Genomic DNA, 23,237 nt, shown 5'->3' on the forward strand with positions numbered 1-23,237 from the left:
CTAAAAGATAAGCAACCTCAGGGTGAGTGAATAAACAGATCAAGTAGCTTAATAAGGATTTTCCAATTTAGCATTCACCACATCAGAGTTATAAATTACTTCTTGTAATTTAAGGTGAAGACAAATATTAAGTTAGCCTTATTTAACAAGTGTAATGTTAAAACTAAAGGGAGATACAAATTTTATCAAAGGCCACATGGTCAGGAGTCAGAATTAGGATCTCAGCCAGTAGAAGTACACCAGCTCTATTTTTATCAAGAGAGAGACTATTTTAAAGAAAGCAGTACAGTGTATTGCAGAAGTAGTGCAAACCATGCTTTTAAATTCTTACCTTAGAAATGAGATAGCATCATTCCTTCACTTTCTAGTGTTTTTAAGGACTCATTTTTGATTCTGTGCATTAAATCATTCCAGGAACACACAAAGTAACATGATAAATTATGGGAAATATTAAAAATGAATAAAACTTGAAGCTAACAAAAATGCAGTTAAAAAATAATCTTACCTTAAAAAAATTACATAATTGTCATCTTCTGCAGATACACAATGTATACGTAAAAACTCATGAATTATTAGTCGACTGTATTCTTAAAAGTTTGTGAATAATATTAACTTGTACTATATACAATAACCCTATTATTTAAAATTCTGAATTTCTCCCAAGAACTCCAAATCCATTACAGATGTTATTACATGAATTCTCACAACAAATCCAATGAAACAAGAGGAGGGCAGGTACCATAATCTCTAAGCCTGAACCATATCACAAACTCATTTGAAGGTTTAAATAAGTATTTCCCAAGAGGCTTCCATCTAGGACTCTATCCTTCTCCCCTAAGGAAACTAAGTTATAATAATTTTCTGAGCTTAATTCCAAATATATTTTTCAGAAAGGGGATTAGTATCTGCCTCAAGGTAAAACCAGAACCTATGAAAACAATGTGAAAAAAGTTTCATAATGTCTAAGAATTGGGAGTAATTAAAAATGTAAGAGCACTAGTTATAATTACATGGGTGAACAGATTTAATTTTACTATTCATGTATCTTGGGAGAATTTTACATATTATACACATAGCTCTGTGTGTGTGTGTGTGTGTGTGTGTGTGTGTGTGTGTGTGTGTATATATATATATATATAAAATATATATATATTATATATGGTGACTCAAACATTTAAAAAATGACCTGCTATCTATATACATAAAACTTCAGGATGTGTTTTTCCATTTTTAGTATAAAGATTCATTACTATAAAATTATTGGCTCCCTAGCCTGTGATTTCTGGAAAACGGGGTGTTGTTTCAGAAGCCGTGTAAGTACAATGTTAAGTAGATCATTATTTTGACCAATTTGCAAAACTTTTATGTTCAGTGTTTACAAATTTAAAATACTTGTACCTAACTCCATGGCTATCTATCATAAAAATCAACCCCAATTACTGGATCATGACACTTACTGTTATCCATTAAAATAAGTACAAATTTAAATGAATCTTTAAAGCAACGATCATCCTCTACTGTCATTGGGATATTACGGTCAAAGCAGTTAGTATCTGGCCAGTCTATAATGCTACACTAACATATTTTATTGCTAATTTGCATTATTTTCTAAATTTGTGTTAATATCCAATTTGCTCTTTTAAAGAAAACTTGTCCTTATAAGCTATTATATTAAATTTACTAGATTCTAGAATCTAGGGTTCAGGCTACTATTGCTGTACTGGGTTTATGATACGATTTCTACTTTAGAAAGCTATCTTCAGCAATGGTATGGTTAGACTTGGCAAAAGTAAACAAAGTTCTGATGTACTGGATAGTATTTTATTTGATACTATCCAAATATCAAACAGAAATTGAGACTGCATAATCGAGGCATAGCTGTAATAAAAGTAAAATTCTACTTGAGTGCATCACATATATTCTACTACTTAACGGTTAAATGATTTATCCAGGGACATCAACTCTATGGATATGGGGTATTTGTATATTTAAAAATAAAAAATATATATAATATTTAGCTGTATATAAATAGTCATGCCCTGAATGCTGAATGTGGATACTCACCTGTCCACAAGGAATCCTCAGGTGCATTAGTGTACTGGCACATTGTTTCCCAAAAGCATATGCACGTGCATGTATATTTTAACTATTACCAATTGTTCAACATCACTTTAAACTCTTTTCTCTTTAGTAAAGCTAATTATCTTAGACCTTTCCTACAAGAGAAGCTCACATTTCGTTGATCACAACTATACTCTCATTGCCTCGGGAGAATTCCAGGGCCTCTGGGACTCCTTGCCCCAGCAGAGCTCTGCTGGTTCCTGCAGACCCAGGTGGGACTTGAGTTTCAAGTTCAGCGACTCTTTACTGAGATAAACGACCTTTTCTAAATTTATTCTCTTCATCTCTGGCGTCTAGACTGAAATGAAATCAACGGCACTGTTCCATTTTATATTAGGAGGACTCTCATATTAACTAAGTAGTTAGTCATGAATACCATTTATAATAGAAATAATTCCTTTAAGTGTAGACTGTTTTCTAAGTAATGTGCATTTTATACCATATGATAAGGCTTAAGATATATATGATGTAAAAATCATCTCTTGTGTCAGATGGGTAAAATATTTTGTGTATGAACTTCTTGAGCTGCTACCAGGATTCCAAAGAGGCTCCACGCAGCAGCAGGAAGGCACACCGCAGAAGACGGCACATTTCCTGAGAGTGTGGGAATAAAATTTCTCTTAAAGCTTACAGTGTGTTGAGACACTAAGTCATGGGACATCATCTCGACACTGTGCTTTGATTCATGTTGCTTTGAGAAGCCAAGAATTTGATGTAAATATATGTGGTTTAAAAGTTTAATAACCAAAGTTATTAAAAGGGTGTGATCCATTCTGCCACCAATTTCCTATCCTAGGACAAAGAACATGAATTTGTGTTCTGGATATGAAATGCTGGATTAAAAAAAACACCTATGGATTTCCAATCTTAACCATATAGCAACTTGGGTGTTCGGTCTCATTGTGAAGAACAGTGTGTGCATGCTGCTTAATGCCATGTATTTTCTCTTCCCTCTGAGTCCTCCCGGCTGCATTCCGTGTGACAGCTTTGGTGAGGGGAAAACAAATTCAGCAGCCAGGTGTCTGGTGCCTAGCACCAGACAAAGATGACCACCAGTATTTAAGCACCTCACCCTTTAAGTGTGAATACTGTTTATGTGAAAAGCTAGCAGCAATATAAAATATGGCTAACTTAGTTTAATGATGACCTGCATCTCTGAATATGTTTTAGGAAGAATTTATACCATCTAAGAATCCTAGAAGAATATACTAACTGAGATTAATTTTGGAAATTTGTATATGTTAATGCATCTAAAGATGGAGAACTGTTTTCCTAATCATTAAACAAAAAAGTACATTTCCTAACAGAAATGTAAAAAATATATATAATACATTATTTAATATATATTATATAATACATACAATGTACATATTATATAATGTATATATTGTATTGAGATAAAACAGCTGACAATTATTTCCAAATTTCATAAACTGTTCAATGGATTTGCTTCACAACATAACAAACCGAAAAAATACCCTAATGATCACATCACACTTCAAAAGCACACTGATTGTTCACAACACCCCCCAATTGCAAACTTGGAGGCATTTTTCAGCGTCACAGAAATTTTCAGAGGCGTGATACATTTGCTGACCATATCCTAATAAAAAAACTGTATGAAGCAATACGTTCATTTTTGTCAGTTAAACTTTTACATGTACAAATAAATCAACTTTCAGAGTCATTTTGCTGTAAGGTTTTGCAGGATAAGGCACTCTCTCAGCCGGCACGGCCTTGCTTGCTGTGTACATGTTAACGAAGCATCAGCCCGTCACTGCAATAAATGAGAGTGCAAAGTATTGCTCTTCATTTTTTCACAAGAGAGAGAATGAAGGGAAAAAACTAATATAGCTGCGTAAATTAAAGTGGATAGCCATACATCTCTGTAATAATGAAACTATGTAGCATTGAGCAGACTTCTGATGTCAGTATTGGATGGTAGTAGACTAGCTGTAGCACTGACATTAAAATTCTGCTTCTGTAAGAAATTATACATATTAGGAAAGAAGGCCAATAAACCATTATTTTCTAATAAGAGTAGCTGACCCTTCACTAAATACTGAACTAAATGACAGCTTTACAAACGATTTCAAGTATTCATTATCACAGTGAACATGTGAGACCAATGTTAGAGTGAATGATTTGAAAATTCCTTTGATGAAAAAGGCAAGGGTACTAAATCAAAACATATACAAAATGCTTCAACGCATTTCTTTATGTGATATGAATAGAAAGATTATCCATAAAAAGTTAGAAAAATTAAGATAAATTATATATTAGTACACCTTCCCAACCACATTTTCTATAAAAATCCAGAATAGTGTGTACTGGTACTTCAATCTACACAATAAAAATGCCTGGACTCGGCAGATATCTTCTATCTGTGCATGTCTTTTCTCAGTAGAAGGTTTACTTGTTGCAGTCACTTTCTGAAAGTTTTATTTTAGTTGTGGACCTTACTGCATCATCAGTAAACCCAGCTGATTGGGACCCACTGTGACTCCACTCTCAGTTTCTCTGTGGCAGTTTGTAGCTTCTCAAAGGCTTTGTCTAGATTGTCATTTACAATGATCAGATCAAAATAGTGGTTGTACGCTCTCTGAATCCGTGCACTTTCATCCACTGTTTTCTTCAAGTCAGAGTCCTGTCAAAGAGTTTTAAAAGGAGAAGTTTACATAATGTATATTTAATTGCTCAAAACCAACTCAAAGTGAAATAAGTAGGTTGGATATTTGTTTGTTGTGATTCTGATACTAATCCTCAAAATCTAATCTATATAGATTGTTAAAAAAAGACATTACCATCTGTTCCTATCCTAGTCTTTCCAGCTGGCACTCGTGTTTGAATTTATGAGTATTCTGTGTCTTCTGTTTCACTGATACTAAGGTAAGATTCCTGATTAAAAGACTGCTGACAATATCTTGGGGTGAAATCCAAAGTAATAAAAGAATTCTTGTAGGTGACTGGTCTCTAGCCCAACTGCATCACCCTTTTCAAAATATTTTTATCGTATGGATTCTGTAACTCATGGAACCCAATCTGCAGCGGCTGTTAAGCTCAAAGCCAAATTTGCTGCCTTTCTGTAAGAAAAAGAATCTCAGTAATGTATTTTGAAGGCTGCCTGTCCATGCTCCCCACCCCCAACAACACACTCACACTTTTATCTATTTTTTTAGCTAGTACTGTTTATATTTCATAAAATATTTCTAGTCATTTTGGAACAATGTGGGGGAATAAATAAGTAATAGGTTTTGCATGAGCAAGTAAAGCTTTTCATTAAATTGGAAGTGTTTTGAAATTTCATAATGCTTCTACATGTTCTTCAAATACTTACTGAGTTCCTATTAAAGCGTCTACTATGTTTCATAATTTGTGGATATAAAAATGAATAAGAGAGAATGGGCTCCTACCCTCCAGTGGAGGAGACAAATAAGGGGCAAATAAACAAAAAACTGCAAGCTGTAATAACCAGGAACAAAGAACTTTAAGAGATCTACTTTAGATAGAGTGCTTACAAAGACTCTACAAATGAATAAATGATATTTAAACTGAGTAAATGACATTTAAACTGAGAACTATAGTGGGAGAAAGACCATTCCAGGCAGAGGAAATAGCAATGTAAAGTTCAGGAGGAAAATGGCCCTGATGTGTTTCAGATACTGAAAGACCAAGATGGATGGAGGCTTAGGGAGGGTGGGTAATAAGCTGAGATAGCCCAGGCTAGGTCATGGAGGACCTAGATGCAATGGAAAGACATCTCTGGATTATGATGGTGGCAGAGGAGATGGAAATGACACCAGACTAGAAATATATTTTGGTGATAAAATCATCAGGATTAACTGATGGGCTGGATATGAAAAGTGAGGAATATGAATGAATCAAAAATAGCTCGAGTTTCTAGCTTGAATAAATGGGTGGTTGCAGAAGATGCAGAGTTGAGGGGGGTGGGAGTGTGAAAAACACGATATTGGTGAGGGGAAACAAAACATTCTACTTTGTTTGTACATGTTACGTTTAAGATGTCTGTGAGACATCCAAGTGCAGATGTAACATTAAGTAGGTAATGGTTATATAAGTTGGAGCTCTGAGGTCTGGGTTATCTATATATAAATTAGGAATCATCAGCATAACAATGATATGTAAGTTAATGGATTTGGTGAAAACACCTAAAGGAAAGTATATAGAGAGAAATGGGTTCCCAAGTAAGCCTGAGGGATACTAGTACTATAGTTAATATTTTCACTAAGATTTCAAAATCAATTTGAAACAACTAAAATATCTTTTATTATAGATGTATAAACAGGCCACAATTCAACCTGTAAACAAATCTTACCTAGTACAATCATCAGAAACTTGTCTTGTTAAAAAAAAAAATAGTTCTTTTTTGACAATAACAATCCTGTAACAATAATGGAGTATACCATATAGATGGAAAAATGAATTAAAAAATCCTATGTATGGCTCTAGAACGATCTCCAGAATATATTAGTAAGTGAAAAACGCAGGCAGACTATTGTATGTAATAAGCTACCTTTTATGTAAGAAATGGGGGAGGGAGGATACACATACATACTTGCTTATATTAAAAAAAAAATTGTAAAAATGACTACCTATGTGGGTAGGAGGTAATAGAGCAGAGAGGATAGGGAAAAGCTAGATTTTTGTTTGTTTGTTTTTAAGATTTACTTTGGAACTATGAAAATGTATAGAATTATATTACAACAAAATCAAATTCAAATTAAAAAAAAGAGCAATACCTAAAAAGCAAAAGCAAAATGAAACAAATCTGTGTTTCAAGTTGATGCCTTAACCACAGAAAAGAATTATTTTAGCGACTTTAAAATAAAATAATTTAATACTCAAGGGATATATCATAAGAACAATTTTTTAAAAAAAGTTTAAGTCTGAAACTTAAAACTTTTCAATAATCATATTGTTAATATTGTTACTCAGAAATTATATATATAGTATGTGCTTAGTTTATACATGTAAAGTCAGAAATTATGTTAATGTCATCAGCAACCAAGACTTTCAGCATAGGAGGAAAAAAAGATAAACATAGTCCAAGAAGTTAAGTAAAAATGTAAAATGTGAGTTGGAACTATCAAACTGAATTAATGATGTATATTTTCCAAAAGGGGAAAATATATTTCCTTCATCTGGCCACTGAGAAGACCTAGAAACAATGACAAACTAAGTTGAATGCACACCTTTAGCATCTATATTATCTCTAAATACCATTTCCCACTAAAAGGAACCAGGGCTTTTGGAAGGCTGGTTCCAGATCTGGGCCAAGAAATGTGTAAGGATAACCTGGAGCAGCTCGTCATACCAGGAAGCACATCAAAGTTTATGGGGTTGTGTTAAAAAGACTCAGAAAACAAGATGAATAGGCTCCTCTTAGCTGAAGACAGGACAATTTAAACATCAGAGAGTAATAGCTGACCTAAGTACACAGAGAGAGAGTATTCCAAGTGACTTTAAAACATAGCGGTTTGATTTGACTGTATATACTTAGTGGGATAAACCCTAAGGATAAAGGAGAAAGAGACAGTTCACAGTAATCATACCTGGTAATATTTGTACACTTATTTTCAGACTGTTGTGTGTGTACTGTGAGATAAATCAAATGAGCAATTATGTGCTATATTCTAACACTCCCAGTGTTTTTGAGAACTGGGATACTCAGCCTAGGAGAATGGAGTTATATATATGAAAGAGGTTAAATAAAACCCTGTAATCCTGAATTTGATTGGGAAGTATCAATATATATTCATGATATAGTTTCCTTCAAACATACAAACAGAAAAGCATATAACCAAACTAGTTCTGTCTGCCTAAAAGGTGCATTTAGCTAGAAACAATGATCAATCTTGGGACAACGTGCACCCCTAGTATTATGGTCCTAAAATACCATTTACTCTAAAAGGAACCAGAGCTTCTTGGAGAAGTAACTGATTCCTGGCCTGGAATAGAAAATGTACAAGATGAGCCTAGAGCATTTGTCATGTAGCAAGGAAGCTATCTGAGACGATTAGGCTCATGAAATAGGTCTCAAGGGCCAACTTAAATAAGCCCCTGTTGGTCAAAGATGGGGCGATTTGAACATCAATAAGAATAATAATTGCAAAAGAGTAAAACACATCAAGTAAGTTTAAATACATGTGCTCATGATGAAACTAAAAAAACCACAAACCTTATTTGGTCACCTGTCGCCTCTGGAGACTGTTATGGAACAAACCCATTATTCTGAAAACTGACCCTTAAAGGGGAAGTATCAAGCGTTATGTTCTGACTTTCCTATATATACTCTACTTCAGAGTCATCAACTAGTTGATAAGGAAAAGTTATTTAGAAGAACTCTAGTTTATAAATGCAGAACAAATCACAAACTTGGAATACCACCACTTCACAATTCCTAAAAAATTAACTGAGCCAGGCAAAGATCAATAAAAATTGCTAAAATCATTAGGTTAAGAGCTACTGAGAACTTTACAGATCAGGTCCCATTTTTTCTATGACCCAGTTTTTTTAAACAACTAAGTTAGAAGGTTAAGAGAGAGGGGAGGGAGGCAGTGAAGACTTACAGATTAAAACAGTCTAAAGGGAGAGGTCTGCTTCCAGCTAATATGCAATAACAGATATCAGACTAACACTCCTGCCTGACAACCAAGACAGACCAAATGTATGGAACAACACTTTTTAAGACACTGTACATCAGGTAATGGAAGACAGGGATTCCAGAGAGACAGGAAACAAATGAGGTGAGCCCTATGATTACCCTAGGTTACTGGCTTGAAAGAGTTTCCAGGCTGTAACACAGTGAGGTGGAGCCCAGGAGGACACTACTGGATTCTAAGTTGGGACAGAGCTGAGAGCCCAGGGAGAACAAGGTAGCAGGAGTTTGCAGGACAGACTACTGGCTAGAATAGCAGTATGGAGAGAGAACTCTGAAGATTTGCAAAGGTCCCCCTCCAGCATTCAGCTGAATACCAATCTGTGCATGTTACCACTACCCAGCGTCACCAAAGAACCACCAGAAAGGATGAGAGGTATTCTTTCTGAGCCAGGAATAGTACCCATGCCCACCAGGCAGAACAGAAAACCTCATGTTGCATGTGCCATCTGGGAGAGTGCTCAAATGGGTCTTGCCTCAGTACTGAAGAATAATTACCCCTAGAATGAGAACTGCTCTGGTTCTACCTAACAAATTTTTTAAGCAAGATCTGAAAGGAACAAACTGTTTCCACATAACTGCATCCCAGGACAAAGCTCACTATGTCTGGCATCCAATAAAAAATTACCAGGATTGCAAAGAAGCAAGAAAATAAGACCCATAATGAGGAGCAAAGTCATTCAGTCAAAACCAATCCAGAAGTGATGCAAATGTTAGAATTCGTAGACAGTGATATAAAAACATTGATAACTATATTTCAGATATTCATAAAGTTCAGTAGAGACATGGAGCAACCTGAAAAAGAACAAAGAGGATTAAAACCACCTGATCTCAAGGCTTATCACCTATAGTGTGGAAGAGGTAGAAGAACGAGGGAGGGACTCTGAAGGGGCACAAGGAAACTTACGAAGATGAGGGACATGCCTGTTATCTTGACTGCAATAGCTTCATGGGTGTATACATATGCCCAAGCTTATCAAGTTGTATACTTTCAACATGTACAGTTTATTGTATATCAATTATACCTCAAGCTGGGGGAAAAAAAGAGATTTAGAAGACATCAGGTAAATGCAACATGTTAATCTTGCTTGGATCCTGATTTGAACAAACTGTCAAAAAAAAAGATAAATACTGAGGAAATTCAAATACAGACTGTATACTGATGATATTGAGAAGAAGTTGCTCTTCCTAATGTTTGATGTGCTAATGGTATTATGGTTATGTCCAAAAAGTCTATCTTTTAGAGATAAATACTAAAGTACTTATGGTTGATATGATATCAAAGATTTGCTTCAAAATAATTCATGGTAAGGGAGGAAGTGAAGAGAGGTCTAAATGAAACAAAAATGGCCATGTGTTATTGAAGCTAAGTGATGGGTACTTGGGAGTTCATTTCTTCCCTCTTTTGTACATATTTAAAATTTTTCCATAACATGAGAAAAGAGAGGAAGAACAAGAGAAAAAGACATGTAACAACTAAAAGTCAGAACACCTAACTCTACCAATAGTAAACCTTATGATGAACATACTTGTTATTGGTCTTGGGGACCAGTTTCCACATTAGTAAAATGAGGGAGTTAGATTAATATGCACTTTTTAACATTGGTCCATTTCATTTACATAGGGGGAGTAAACTTTTGTTTTAAAATAGAGTGAACAATGGTTTCTAAGTAAAAGCAATACTGTTCCAAATCCTGACTACATCTAGGGAACAAATTTTTATTCTCCAATACCTTATACAGTGTGTTTATTTCATAAATATGGATAGAATTAAACATGCCCAAAAGAAAAAGGAAAAATTTTAGGAGGAAAATAGTACTGTTAGCCTGAAAAGAACTGCTTACCGTCAGAAGCTTGGTAGTGATACCAGCATCCACTACAGCCTTGTGCATGGCACGTAACGTCTCTAGTTCGGGAGCAGCAATAAACACAACATAGGGCATGAACTCGGATGTCCTCAGCACTTTCAGAGCCTGTGTAGAAGAACAATTACAAACCAATTTATACAGGATTAGAATTTGAATTATGTTACCCTTTAGTTTATACTAAATAATCAAAGTCCATCTGCCCTCTTCCTCAAGATAAAGGACATAATTTAATACTTGCTATCTGCCCCCCCTCCCTTCTATCCTTTTGATTCCATACAGTACTTTCCTAAAATGGTGATCCATTAAATTTTGTTCTGACCTCAATCTCACTACTTTTTGGTACCCTTGAACAAAGGAAAGTATTAAACTTAATGATCCCCAAATCATCAAGAATGATGTAAATGCTTTCCATGTTAATTGTAGAATTCTGTTAATATTGAAAAAGCAGAAATAATTTCAGTGTCCATTAACTGGAGAGTGGTTATATAAATAAATATATATCTGCACTATGAAATACCATGCAGCAATTACAAAGAACAAAAAAAGCTCTACAGTACCTAACATGAAAAGATCTTCAAGAAATACTGTTTAATGAAAAAAGGTTAAAGAATCTGTATAGAATTTTCCCATTTATATATAAGAGAAACAACCACAAAAATAGAAAACCCATCGGGTTGAGTGTAGAATGGTGAGAAGGGGTCAATAAGGGAGACATGGAATGAGAATGAAATGAATGGTGAGTGCGTGGGTGACTTTAATTTTTATTCCTTATGTTTCAGCCTTGTTCAAATTTTAAATTTAACATTTCCTAACACATGCATTTATATATTACTTAAGCAAGTAAATAAATACTAAACTTCTATCAAGCTTCTATAGCTATCCATGCCTCTGTTGGCTAATAGATCAGAGATTTATTTAACTAGTTGTTGATGCATAATAAGGTTCTCTATCGTCACAGGTAATAGAGGGAAAGAGACACCCTCATAATCTGAAGAAGAAACAAAAACTCCACAGGAAATAAAACTTAAGAAATAGCTTTGGAATCATGCAGCTTACTTGTGGGTTGACGTCCAAAATGCAAGTTCGTCCAGTTTGGACAACTTCAAGAATAGAGTCAATCTTGGTTCCGTAGAGATTTCCTTCATATTCCCCATGTTCCAAATATTTTCCAGCTTTAATATCTGCTTCCATCTCAGATCGTGACACAAATTTATATGCCTGGCCATCTTTTTCATCTTCCCTTGGTTTCCGTGAAGTAACTAAATAAAATAGCGTTGAGAATTTGTACAGAGACAGTGCAGGGTATTAAAAAACAAACTAAAATGCACAGGGTAGCCTAAGTCTTTTCGATTTAGTGCAGGGGTTGGCAAACTATGGCCTATGACCAAATATGGCCTGCTTCCTATTTTTGTAAATAAAGTTTTATGGACCACAGCCATGTTCATTCATTTTATCGCCTATGGTTTCATTAGTTTTACAATGGCGGAATAGTTGTGACCCAGACTAGATGGCCTGCAAAGCCTAAAGTATTTACTATATGTGGCCCTTGAATAAAAATGTTTGCTGACCCCTGATCAGGAATGTTTTAAGAGGTAGTCTCCAATATACAATTTATATCCAGAAAATGTGCTTTATAAAGTCAGATTGAAACTCAAAATATATTTACCTAGAAGCAGAGCCCCGAAGTTAAATTCTTAACTATGGTGAGAGCTAATAAGTGTGAGGTATATTGCAAGTGAACATCTTTTCCAGCTGACCAGCACTCCCCTTCTCCTTAAGGAATATCAATTACAGCCTTTCTTCACACTTCTTTGAACATTTCCTAATTGAGTGTCCAACAGATGAGCAAAATTCTATTCTTAGTTGGTATTATCAATTTTCTGAAGTGTAGTTTTACCCATAAATTATCTATCCTTTATCTTGCCCCAGCACCAAACTTTTCTTCTAGCTTCCTTCTAATTAACATTCCCAAATGCTAATTGTTTTGTTTTGCACCTCGGTGTATCTAGCCACCTGGATGTTATTATGGTCTAGTAACTTGCTCTACTCTGACCTGAAGTATTCTGAGAGAATGAGAGAGAAGAGACCAAGTCAAAAACTTAAAACATCCTTTTGTCAGGTATTTTAGAGACATACAACTCCTTTGCAACTTGGCCGTGCTAGGAATGGACGATTATCACTTTTCAAACTGTTGGAAAGGTGCAGAGTTAGGTATTCTCTGCCAACTTGCTAGCACTCCCTAGGAAGAAAAGTAATTTGTGTATGTGTGTGTGTTATTTTCAAGTTTAGCCTTAATCTGAGTTTGCCTAGATCAGATATAAAACAGTATTCTACTTCTATTAATCAAGTACTTATACATGCAGAATATGTGACAAAATCATTAACCACATGCAATTAAAGTTACAAAGTAATCAGATGAAAAATTGACAGAATTTTGACTATTTGAAATAAGCACAACACATCAAGAAAACTTTTATAAGAAAAAAACTTTAAGTTCAAGCTCAATAATAAGGGTCTAATTCACAAATAAGATTATTATGTACAAGAGGATTCCCTTTTTCCCCTGCTGTTTTCTGGCTCATTCCAGACCACTGTGGAGAGATTTATAAAGTCACTTAAAGAGCTTCAAGATGCTACGATGGCTTTTCATATTAAAAAATGTGTGATCTCTAAGGTTTCTGGGATTATTCACCAAAGGTGGCATGATAAAACTCCTAAGGCAATTTTAAACTCCCCAAATACATACATACTAGGACTTGGCTTAATATCTGTGAAGGTAATTTTAGAAGAGTACGACTTTTGGGGACGCACTACAGTGAAACCATATATGGGAACGTGCTGCTTGAAATAAATATGTACAGGCACACACACTGCCCCCCAACACTACCTCCAACATGTGGAGGGAATCTTAAATTCTTGGTGAAATGTTTTTAGTTTACAAGTGAATTTTAAGGAAAATACCATTCTCTAGTGAAGACTCAAAAAAGAAATCTACATTGGCACATAATTAAGCCCCTTTCCATTTCTAGAACAGAGAAATTAGAGCAGGGTGGATTGACTACAGCTGATTCCTTAGGCTTATATGCTAAGCAACTAAGTAATGTGATTGCTTAGAATTTAAGTTTTGTGATTGATAGGCAAAATTCTAATCTTTAGTAGCTCTTCAAATAGTCAGGAAATAATCAACAAAGTAACATTTTATTTGTTAACCATCCCAAGATGTATTAAAGGGAAAACATGATTCATAAGGTAGCTTGTCCACCTGGATTAATAATTTTTTATATTTTATTTTAGGACCATTTCACAATATAAAGAGAAGACTAAGTCAATTTAATCCAACACCAGCATTTACTTCCTTCCCTATGAGACTTCCCCAACCAGCCCACCAGACAATGTGTAGCACAAGACTGTGTATCAAAAATTAGGCAAACTTGTCACACTTCATCAGTATTTTTTGTGTGTGTGTTGATTCTGAGGCTTAAAACAAACAAACAAACTAAACACTATATAAACATGAATGATTTAAAGAAAAGTAAAACACACCTACATTATATGAAGACGTGATACTTGACAAGGTATGGATATACATAAATATTTCTATATAAAAATTCAGACTTGAATCTTTACTAAAAATAAGTCTTGAAAGGTAAAATAGTACATCTTCTGGAAATTAATTTGGCATGAAGAAATCAAGAAGTTGAAATAAATATATTTAATACTTCTATATTTATAAATCTCTCTATACATCCTTTGGTCTAATAATTTTACATCTGAGATTTATGTATACACATTTTATGATCTCTTTATTTATAACAAAAAAGCCACCCAAACCATATAAATGGGTGATAACAGTAAAGCATGGTGTACTCATATGCTGGAATATTAAGAAGCTAACACAATTAATTTTTTTACTGTTTTTTAATCATGATAAGATATACATAACATAAAATTTATCATTTTAACCATTATTAAGTGCACAATTCAGTGGCATTAAGTACAGTAACACTGTTGTGCAACCATCACCACTATTCATCTCCAGAACCTTTTTATCATCCTATAGAAAAAAAAAAAAAAATTACACTCACTACTTAATATTCTTAGAGATACAGAAGAGATAGCTCCCACAAACAGATGATGCTGTGGGAAAAAACAGGAAACAGAAAATAATCCTAAAATGAAAAATATGACTACTTATGATAAAACATTGATGAGATAGAAGATAAAGAACTCAAGGTAATCTTTTAAAGAGTAGAATAAAAAGATAAAGGGTTGGACAACATGATTTAAAAAAGTAAGAGACTGAGGAGATGAATCCAGGATGTTCAACATCCAGCTAATAGAAATTCTAGAAAAAAGTGAATAGGGAAAACAGGGAGAAATCATCCAAGAAATCGTAATTCCCCAGAATTGAATGACATGCATCTCTAGTCTGAAGAGCTCACTAATCATCAGCACAATAAATAAAAATAGATGCACACAAAGGCACATCATTATTAAGTTATAAAATAATGAAAACCAACAAAATAAAAAGACTGAAGGAAAATCAGGTCATGTATGAAAGGACAAAAATTAGAATGACATTAGACTTCTTAACAAAACTGGGTTAAAGAGTAACATCTTTTGGGTTTTACAATCTAGACCTTCTATTCTCAGATAATCAATCCAATAGAAGACAAAAATATATACAACTTCAAAGATGCAGAAATTACATTCCATACAGCATTTTTTGTCAAGTTACAAGGCATGTACCATAGCAAAACAAGGCAATAAACCAAGAAAGAAAAAGAATGGGACCCAGGAACAATAGCTTCAACCCAGGACAGCAACAAAGGGAAACATCCCTATGTGCACGTGGGGCAGCCAGAGTGGAGAGTGTGTAGCCCTCACTAAAGCAGGAAGACTGAGGGTTGTGGGACAGAGGTCTCCAAGAAAAAAGCATGACTTACTAAATAAGAGGTTCTTTGGTTTAATACAAAACTATACGCATGAACACATAAGACAAAGACGGGAAGAAAAAAACGAACTTTAGACATTGCTGGGTTGGGGGAGAGGAAGAGGCTGTTCAAGAAAGTGAAACTGAATTAACTGAAACTAGAGCTATCTTTATGCTGGGAGGACACTCAGGAAGTCAGTAGGTAAGGCCTACACTGGACAGAACAAGAAATAGCAGAATGAAGACATTATTAAGAAATATGGAAGACTAACAAAATAAATAGCAGAAAGATTGAAAAGTGACTGTTTCTGGTCTAGGCCAGAGGTGGGGTAGAGGAAAATGGAGTTATTTTTCATAACATATTTTTGAGAACTACTTGATTAAAATATGCTACATGTATTAATTTGATAAAAATGAAAAATAAAATACTTTAAAATACTTAAAATACTTTGATCACAGTGAGATTTTTATTTTGTTAACTACTTAACTATGATTTGTCTGATTTAGTGATTTACAGTGCCTACAATGGAACTCAAAGTCTTACCCTGAAGGGATTACAGACAGCACATGAGGACAATGACAGGGTTATTGCCCCAATACACCCCTAAAAATGTCAGCAATAAGATTACTCACTGAGAACTAAATGTCAAAGCATACTGGATGAAAGCGGAGAAACTCTAAAACTCATCCAAAAGACATGGAGTGATGTTAGGCTAAGATTTGACATGGAAAGCTTAAAGGCATTAAAATACCTACAGAAATTCTGTGTTAATCAAAAGGGGGCTTGGTCAGCAATGGAAGCACAGAAAGGGGACTTATAAAGGCAAGACTGGCTTGTGTTCAGGGGAGAGCGCATGTAAGTTCCCACAAGTAAAGGCTCATGTATCTCCAAAATGAATGATATCACTGCCTTATTATAAGGACTAATATACATTTGTACTTAACTCCTTGCTCTAACTCCATTCTCATCAAGCATGCTTCTGACATTATTTAACTTTCCTTGTAAATGTGCAAATAGAGAAAGAACACAAAGATCATAAAATGAGTGTCTGGTTCATTTAATGGTTATTATTTCCCATCAGTATTATTGTATTTTGTATATAAATAAATGTGACCTTCATTAATGCTGCCTGCTCTGGAAGAGGAATCTCTCTTGATGTGCTATCAAAAATCAGGTTTAGGACCTTACGGGACTGAAAGCTACAAGCCAGATCATGAGTGTCAGAGGATCCAGCAGGTTTCCCCTGCTGGATGAAAATACAACTTTTCAGATACACATCAAATGTACAAGAAAATGCACAGCTAATGCTGATTTTGCCACAACTCTTAATACTTGCATTTAACGAACACTTCTGGATTGAAGAGTTTGGAGAAGCGATTGCCACCAGGCAGCCAGCTGACATGGCCCACAATGCTATTTCAAGACAGCTGTAGAGTCGCCAAGTTTTTCAGTATCATTTGCTTGTTCATTTTCATTGGCATAATTAGAAATTACTTGGGAATAAAATAATAATAATCTGCCCCACCCCCACTCCTTCTTTCCAATTAAATAGTAGAGGAAACAGAAAACTTACATGGCACTGTGGTTCCAAATCTAGTGGGATTCAACACTATGAACCTGTTTTTCAAGCTTCTTCGTCCCACACCTTGAGCTCCTATCAATACTAATGTCTTTCTCTGGAAGGGAGGCATTTTGGCTACCTCCTCATATATCTGGATTTCATGACGATCAAATTCTAAAAGTAAGGAAATGGGAAAACATCATATTCAGTTATCTTTTATTTTTATTATTATTTTTTAATTAATTAATTAATTTTGGGCTGTGTTTGGTCTTCGTTGCTGCACGCAGGCTTTCTCTAGTTGAGGAGAGTGGGGACTACTCTTTGTTGCGGTGCACGGGCTTCTCACTGTAGTGGCTTCTTTTGTTGCGGAGCACGGACTCTAGGTGTGCGGGTTTCAGTAGTTGTGGCACGTGGGCTCAGTAGCTGTGGCTCGCGGGCTCTAGAGCACAGGCTCAGTAGTAGTAGTAGTAGTAGAGCAAAGGCACACGGGCTTAGTTGCTCTGCAGCATGTGGGACCTTCCTGGACCAAGGCTCGAACCCGTGTCCCCTGCATTGGCAGGCAGATTCTTAACCACTGCACCACCAGGGAAGTCCCTCAGTTATCTTTTATATGGATGAAAAACCTCTGCTATTCTGTTCAGTAATGGCTTAGTTGTCTTGATAGTTAAGTATCACTTGAACTGTACTTAGTACAGAGTTTTACAAATAAATTTGGTAAAGTACAATAAATTATTTTGTACCCTGATTTAAACACCTGCTTCTATTCATTTGCCTTAAAAAATTGTCTAACAAAACTAGAAAAATACCCTTACTTTATCCTTATCAGATAATCTATCCCTTAAAACCTGTTTCTTATCAATTCATCAGTAGAAATAATTACTTAATATAATCAAATTGCAAATTAGTTTATGTAATCTATTCCACTAAAAGGTGAGTATCAAATATGGAGGACAGCAGTACACTTAGAGTGGCTGCTTAAGTAAGTTTCATAGAATGAGTATCCCCTTCCAATGATACAAATGAATAAATACTGTGCGGTGAACTCTGCAAATATTAGTTTGATTAATAAAATGCATATAGACAACATACTAACATTTAAATATTAAGATTCTAAATTTATGTATAAAATAAAATGTTGGATCTTAACTATTTTCAGTAGAAACACATTCCAAAATTATGATCAATGGGAAAATTAGAAATTTTCCATTTTGCAAGAAAGCTTTAAGAATATATATTTAATGAACAATAAAGCCCAAGAGGATTTGAAATATTATATTACCTATTATTATGCCTATAACTCTCAATCTATAGTAATAACACTTCTTCCTTAGGTTATTATCTTAACAGCAACACTTTCTTTGCACAATTTCTCCACAATAGATTAAGGGAGAGTCTAATTTCTCCTTATTATAATATTATTATTATAATATATTATTAGATTATTTCCTTTATAATGTGCTATTTAGTTTATTACCAATATAGAGGTAGCTCTGAAGTCAAGAAAGCACTTTAAAATTATCAATTCTTTTGAGTAAGCCTCCAGAGCCTTCTGATTCTAAGAGCTGCATTTCACTCCTATCAGCCTTTATAACTGAAAAGAATTAACTGTGGTAGGTGTCATATTTATCTTTCTTTAAGTCTGAAAGATTTAAGAAAGAATCCTACTAGATCAGGCTAAGATTTGTTTGGTCCAGTATTATTTTTCCAAAAGTATCATGGACAATGTTATGGCAGAATATGGTTGCCCTTAATCATAACTCTTTTATTATCTTTATAAAGGCATTCTGTTCTGTAGAAATGACACAAGTTTCTATCAAAGTTCTTGAACAGTTTTAATTGTCACATTGTTCCTTCATTAATACAAGCATAAATCCTAACCAATTCATTTTATTATAAACTATGAGTATAAAATAAAGCACACTAGTGAGAGTGCAAGTATATATATCAGGATTTAAATAATGCCTGTATATTATTGTACCAAGTGTTCACATGGCAGTCCCTTGCAGTTGGGTACTAATCTGAATTAATTCATTTAAAATTATACATTTAGAGTGTATGCCACATTGAGTAATGATATAAAGCTATTTCATACTTCACTTGGATTTCTCAAAAAAGTACTTAAAACATACCTGCGGGGCTTCCCTGGTGGCGCAGTTGTTGAGAATCTGCCTGCCAACGCAGGGGACACGGGTTCGAGCCCTGGTCTGGGAAGATCCCACATGCCACGGAGCAACTGGGCCCGTGAGCCACAACTACTGAGCCTGTGTGTCTGGAGCCTGTGCTCCGCAACAAGAGAGGCCACGACAGTGAGAGGCCTGCACACTGCAATGAAGAGTGGCCCCCGCACGCCGCAACTAGAGAAAGCCCTCACACAGAAACGAAGGCCCAACACAGCCAAAAATAAAAATTAAAAAAAAAAAAAAAAGAACAGTTTAAAAACAAAAAAAAAATACAAACAAAAAAAACATACCTGCATTTCTGGTTGTGAGATACATCATCTTTTTCTTTTTTTTGCTACTTATGGTTCCACAAAAAGGTCCTGAAGGATGACAAGGCAAATATAACTTAAACAATATGTCAGACTATATACATTGCCCTGTGGTGTTCTATAGGGGTGGGAGAATTATCTTCCCAGTGTTGCATCCTACAAAGCAGAAGCAGGCAGGGGTGAGTTGAGCCACTGAATTCTGATACAATACCAGCAGGTGGCAGAAAGGGAACAAAAAGTTTACTTTTGAGAGCAGTACACTAAAGCAGATGAGAGGGATTAATTCTAGATATATTTTAAATAAATTCATCAGCTAATTCAGATGAAAGAGGCAAAGAAAGGTGGCCACAAAGGACTACTTGTTACTTATTGTATCGAGTTCATCACCTGAATTGTCCCAGTCTCTTCTAACAAATGCCTTTCTCTTCTCTTCCAGGAACTGGCTTGGAATGAGACCAGCGCTTCCTCCCTCTTTTACATGGCTAGCCTAGAATCAAATTAATGAATTGTATATCTCAGTGATCAAAACTTGAGACCACATTCTAATAAGTAGGACAAGCAATAGTCAGTTAAAAAATAAAATCACATTTGATCTTAAGAAACTGACCTTGATATTTAAATCCATGGCATTGTCAGGATATTGAAACACTTTAGTACTGAGGAATCAGTGGGTACCTAACCAGTGTGCTATTTGGTAGTGAATTTTTAGACCGAAATACAAAGGTGTACAGGCTCTTTAAATTACTAAAACTTTTTATTTATAATACTAAACTAGTGAGAATGGAAAGGAATAAATGCTGTTATGTGTTGGCACCTAGTTAGGTGTTTGTTATCCAATAATTCTACTACGTTGGTATCTCCTGAGGCCAAATCGATGGGAAAAAAAAAAAAGAGAGACAGCACTGGGAGAACAGAGTGGAGAGTTTAGTTCATGCTACCAGGAATCTGAATATCCTGAGGGGAAGTAAGTTTAAAATAGGTAAAACCTCACCTACTGTCAACAAACTAACTTTAAAAATGAAACCCAAAGAAGTGCTATTTCAAAATAGTGGCTGGAGAACTGGCTACTAATGGCTTATCCCACAACATTAGTGACTTTATCCTTACAGCTAGCACAGAAAAATCCAGTATCATTTTTAGCAATTAAAATCCTGAAAATACAATTAGAGTAATAGATGACAAACATGCAGGAAGAGATAGAGATAGATAATGGTGACGGGGTTAGAAGAGAAAACTAAGAGATGGCATTCACAGAGAAGGGAAAAAAGAGAAAACTGGGAAAGTTTAAAAAAGGACACTGTCACAGAAAGCAGATTTTTTTAGATCAGTTCTAAGAAATTCAGTGGAAACCTCTTGAAATCATGGATTCCATTTAATTTACTCATTTCTTAGTTCTCTCACCACACTGTGCCCTTATACATCATAATTTAAGGACATATTAGCAAGACTATTCTTATTCTTGTAATTCATTCCCCCTTAGAAGTCAGTATAACTTATTAGAGCTAATGTGAGTTACTAATATCTCCATTTAATTCAGAATTTAGTGCTAGGTACCAGGTCCTTTTCTTTCACACTTTGTTCCTTAATGAGACTCTCTTTTGCTTTTACAGTTTAAGAGATTTTAGACTTTGTTTCTCCAGTTCTGAATACTGTGGTTGCTAGTCAGTGTAAACAATTACAAAACCAGACTTATTACTTATGCTAGAGTTTTCTGAAAACTGTACTAGTGGAAAGGAAAAGGAAGACCATCACACATCTTCTGGAAAATGGACGGGGGAAAGACAGTGATAACACACATCCCTTTCCATACACACAGATTTCAATCCAAGACCAAACAACACGGATGATAAAGCAAGCCTTCATTTCTCAATTACTGAGAAGAGGTGGGCAAATGGATTTAAGACCTTAAGAAATTACGTTTTATTTGTCATGAATGTATACATAGAGGAGACAAGAGGAAGACTACTCTACCTACAGTAAAAGACTCCTAGTTAAAAGGAACAAACACTAAAAAGGGATGACCCCCAAGTGAGTTGTTCCTACCCAGTACTATATTTTACTGCAATCACATGTGGAAGAACTGACTGGTCTAGTCTCTAAACCAAAGGAAGAGCACCACAGGCTAGTTAATTCTGCATTTATTAACATCTACTCACAAATTCCCTCTCAATTTGGTCTTCTGTCCACAAAATTAGCAGCCATGAAGCAGGAGCTGTTCATGCAGGAAAAATCATTGGAACAAATGCTAATACCTTCTTCCTGAATATTCAGATATTGGCCAGATCTAAGATTAAAAATAAAAAGGCAGTTGAAGAAATTTTGAGAAGCATACTAACCTGCCACCAGTTTGGGTCTTCTCTGTTTACAATCTGAAGAATTTCTCCTTTTGAAAACTTCAATCCTGCTTCTTTGCAGGGTATCAGGTTATCATTGTATGGATTATAATCAAAATGACATTTCACAAATACCTAAAACACAGCACAATTAAAAATACTAGAGATGTATCATTTGTCACAGGATTTCTGAAATCTTTTTCAAAGCACTGTGATTTAATTGTAACTGACAATGTATTTAGTACTTCAACTAAGGAACTTGTTTTCCTTAAATAAGTATAAAATTATTAGAACATTAATAATTTGGTATCAGAGAAGAAAATAAGAAATAAACATTAGTACTACATTAAATTTTTGTTTCTATTTTTAACTTCTAATTATAAATCAACGGAGTTTGACAATTGTTTTCTTCCACCATTCTTACACTTTCTCCCAATCTTTTCACGTGATTTTCCAACCAACACTGAGTAATTTTTATGGAAGTAAATGCTACTTTCTAATTAACATCCTGAATTAATATATGCAGCTGATTTAAGGCATGTATTTCCGATATAATAGGATTGACTTCTTAAAAGTTTCCTGAAGCAAAAATTAAATACTAAAAGTTCATATTAAAATCAGACCTGCAATATATTTATTAAACTTAAAAAACAACAAAATACAACCCACTTTCATCCCTGGTAATGACATATATTTTTAATCACACAGATTCACACTAGCCAAAATTAGTGTGGAAAATACTTTTCTGGAATCATCTTGCTTTGATGTAAATGATCAGCATTAAATTAATTGTAAGACAAATACTGAAAAAGCCTTGAAACTATTTTCCAATTTAAATTCATTTAACCACACAAATTTCCTTTAAATCTGTTTTATTAATAAAAGTATGTCAATTACCACTATTAGTTATGATCTCCAATATCCAAACTATTTAGTTTATTAATTTTAATTTTAATTCTAATTAAGTTAAGCATTTTCAGTATTTGATGGCAAGTTCAGAGCAATTACTTTAATACAGACTTTTTTCAGGCATATTTATAGAAATTCAAATTTTATCTGCTAAGGAACTGACTTAGTATTTATCAGCAGGTAAACTAGCAAGCAGGAAAGCACATAATTAGTCAAAATAACAATGTCATTTTTCTATTTATCATACTTCTATAAATATAACCAAACAAGATATTCAAATAACACAAGCAGATATATTACATTATTAGTGTACTAAAATGTAATGTGATGGATGCACATTAATT

General features: G+C 34.6%; 1 protein-coding gene across 6 annotated transcripts in view; it reads right to left on the minus strand.

Annotated features, from left to right (window-relative positions):
* Positions 1 to 229: 229 nt before the first annotated feature.
* The window catches only part of PALS2 (protein associated with LIN7 2, MAGUK p55 family member), a 112,875-nt gene continuing 89,867 nt past the window's right edge, over positions 230 to 23,237 (minus strand). For all 6 annotated transcript variants that reach the window (XM_007171495.2, XM_057550305.1, XM_057550308.1 and 3 more), the window contains 7 exons: positions 21,988 to 22,119; positions 20,039 to 20,138; positions 19,634 to 19,702; positions 17,176 to 17,337; positions 11,725 to 11,927; positions 10,645 to 10,773; positions 230 to 4,768 (listed from right to left, as the gene is read on the minus strand). In XM_007171495.2, the coding sequence (XP_007171557.1) occupies positions 4,592 to 4,768; positions 10,645 to 10,773; positions 11,725 to 11,927; positions 17,176 to 17,337; positions 19,634 to 19,702; positions 20,039 to 20,138; positions 21,988 to 22,119 (972 nt within the window). In that variant the 3' untranslated portion in view covers positions 230 to 4,591. The remainder of the gene's footprint in view (positions 4,769 to 10,644; positions 10,774 to 11,724; positions 11,928 to 17,175; positions 17,338 to 19,633; positions 19,703 to 20,038; positions 20,139 to 21,987; positions 22,120 to 23,237) is intronic.

This window comes from Balaenoptera acutorostrata, chromosome 7, assembly GCF_949987535.1.
Source record: "Balaenoptera acutorostrata chromosome 7, mBalAcu1.1, whole genome shotgun sequence".
NCBI classification, from domain to species: Eukaryota; Metazoa; Chordata; class Mammalia; order Artiodactyla; family Balaenopteridae; genus Balaenoptera; species Balaenoptera acutorostrata.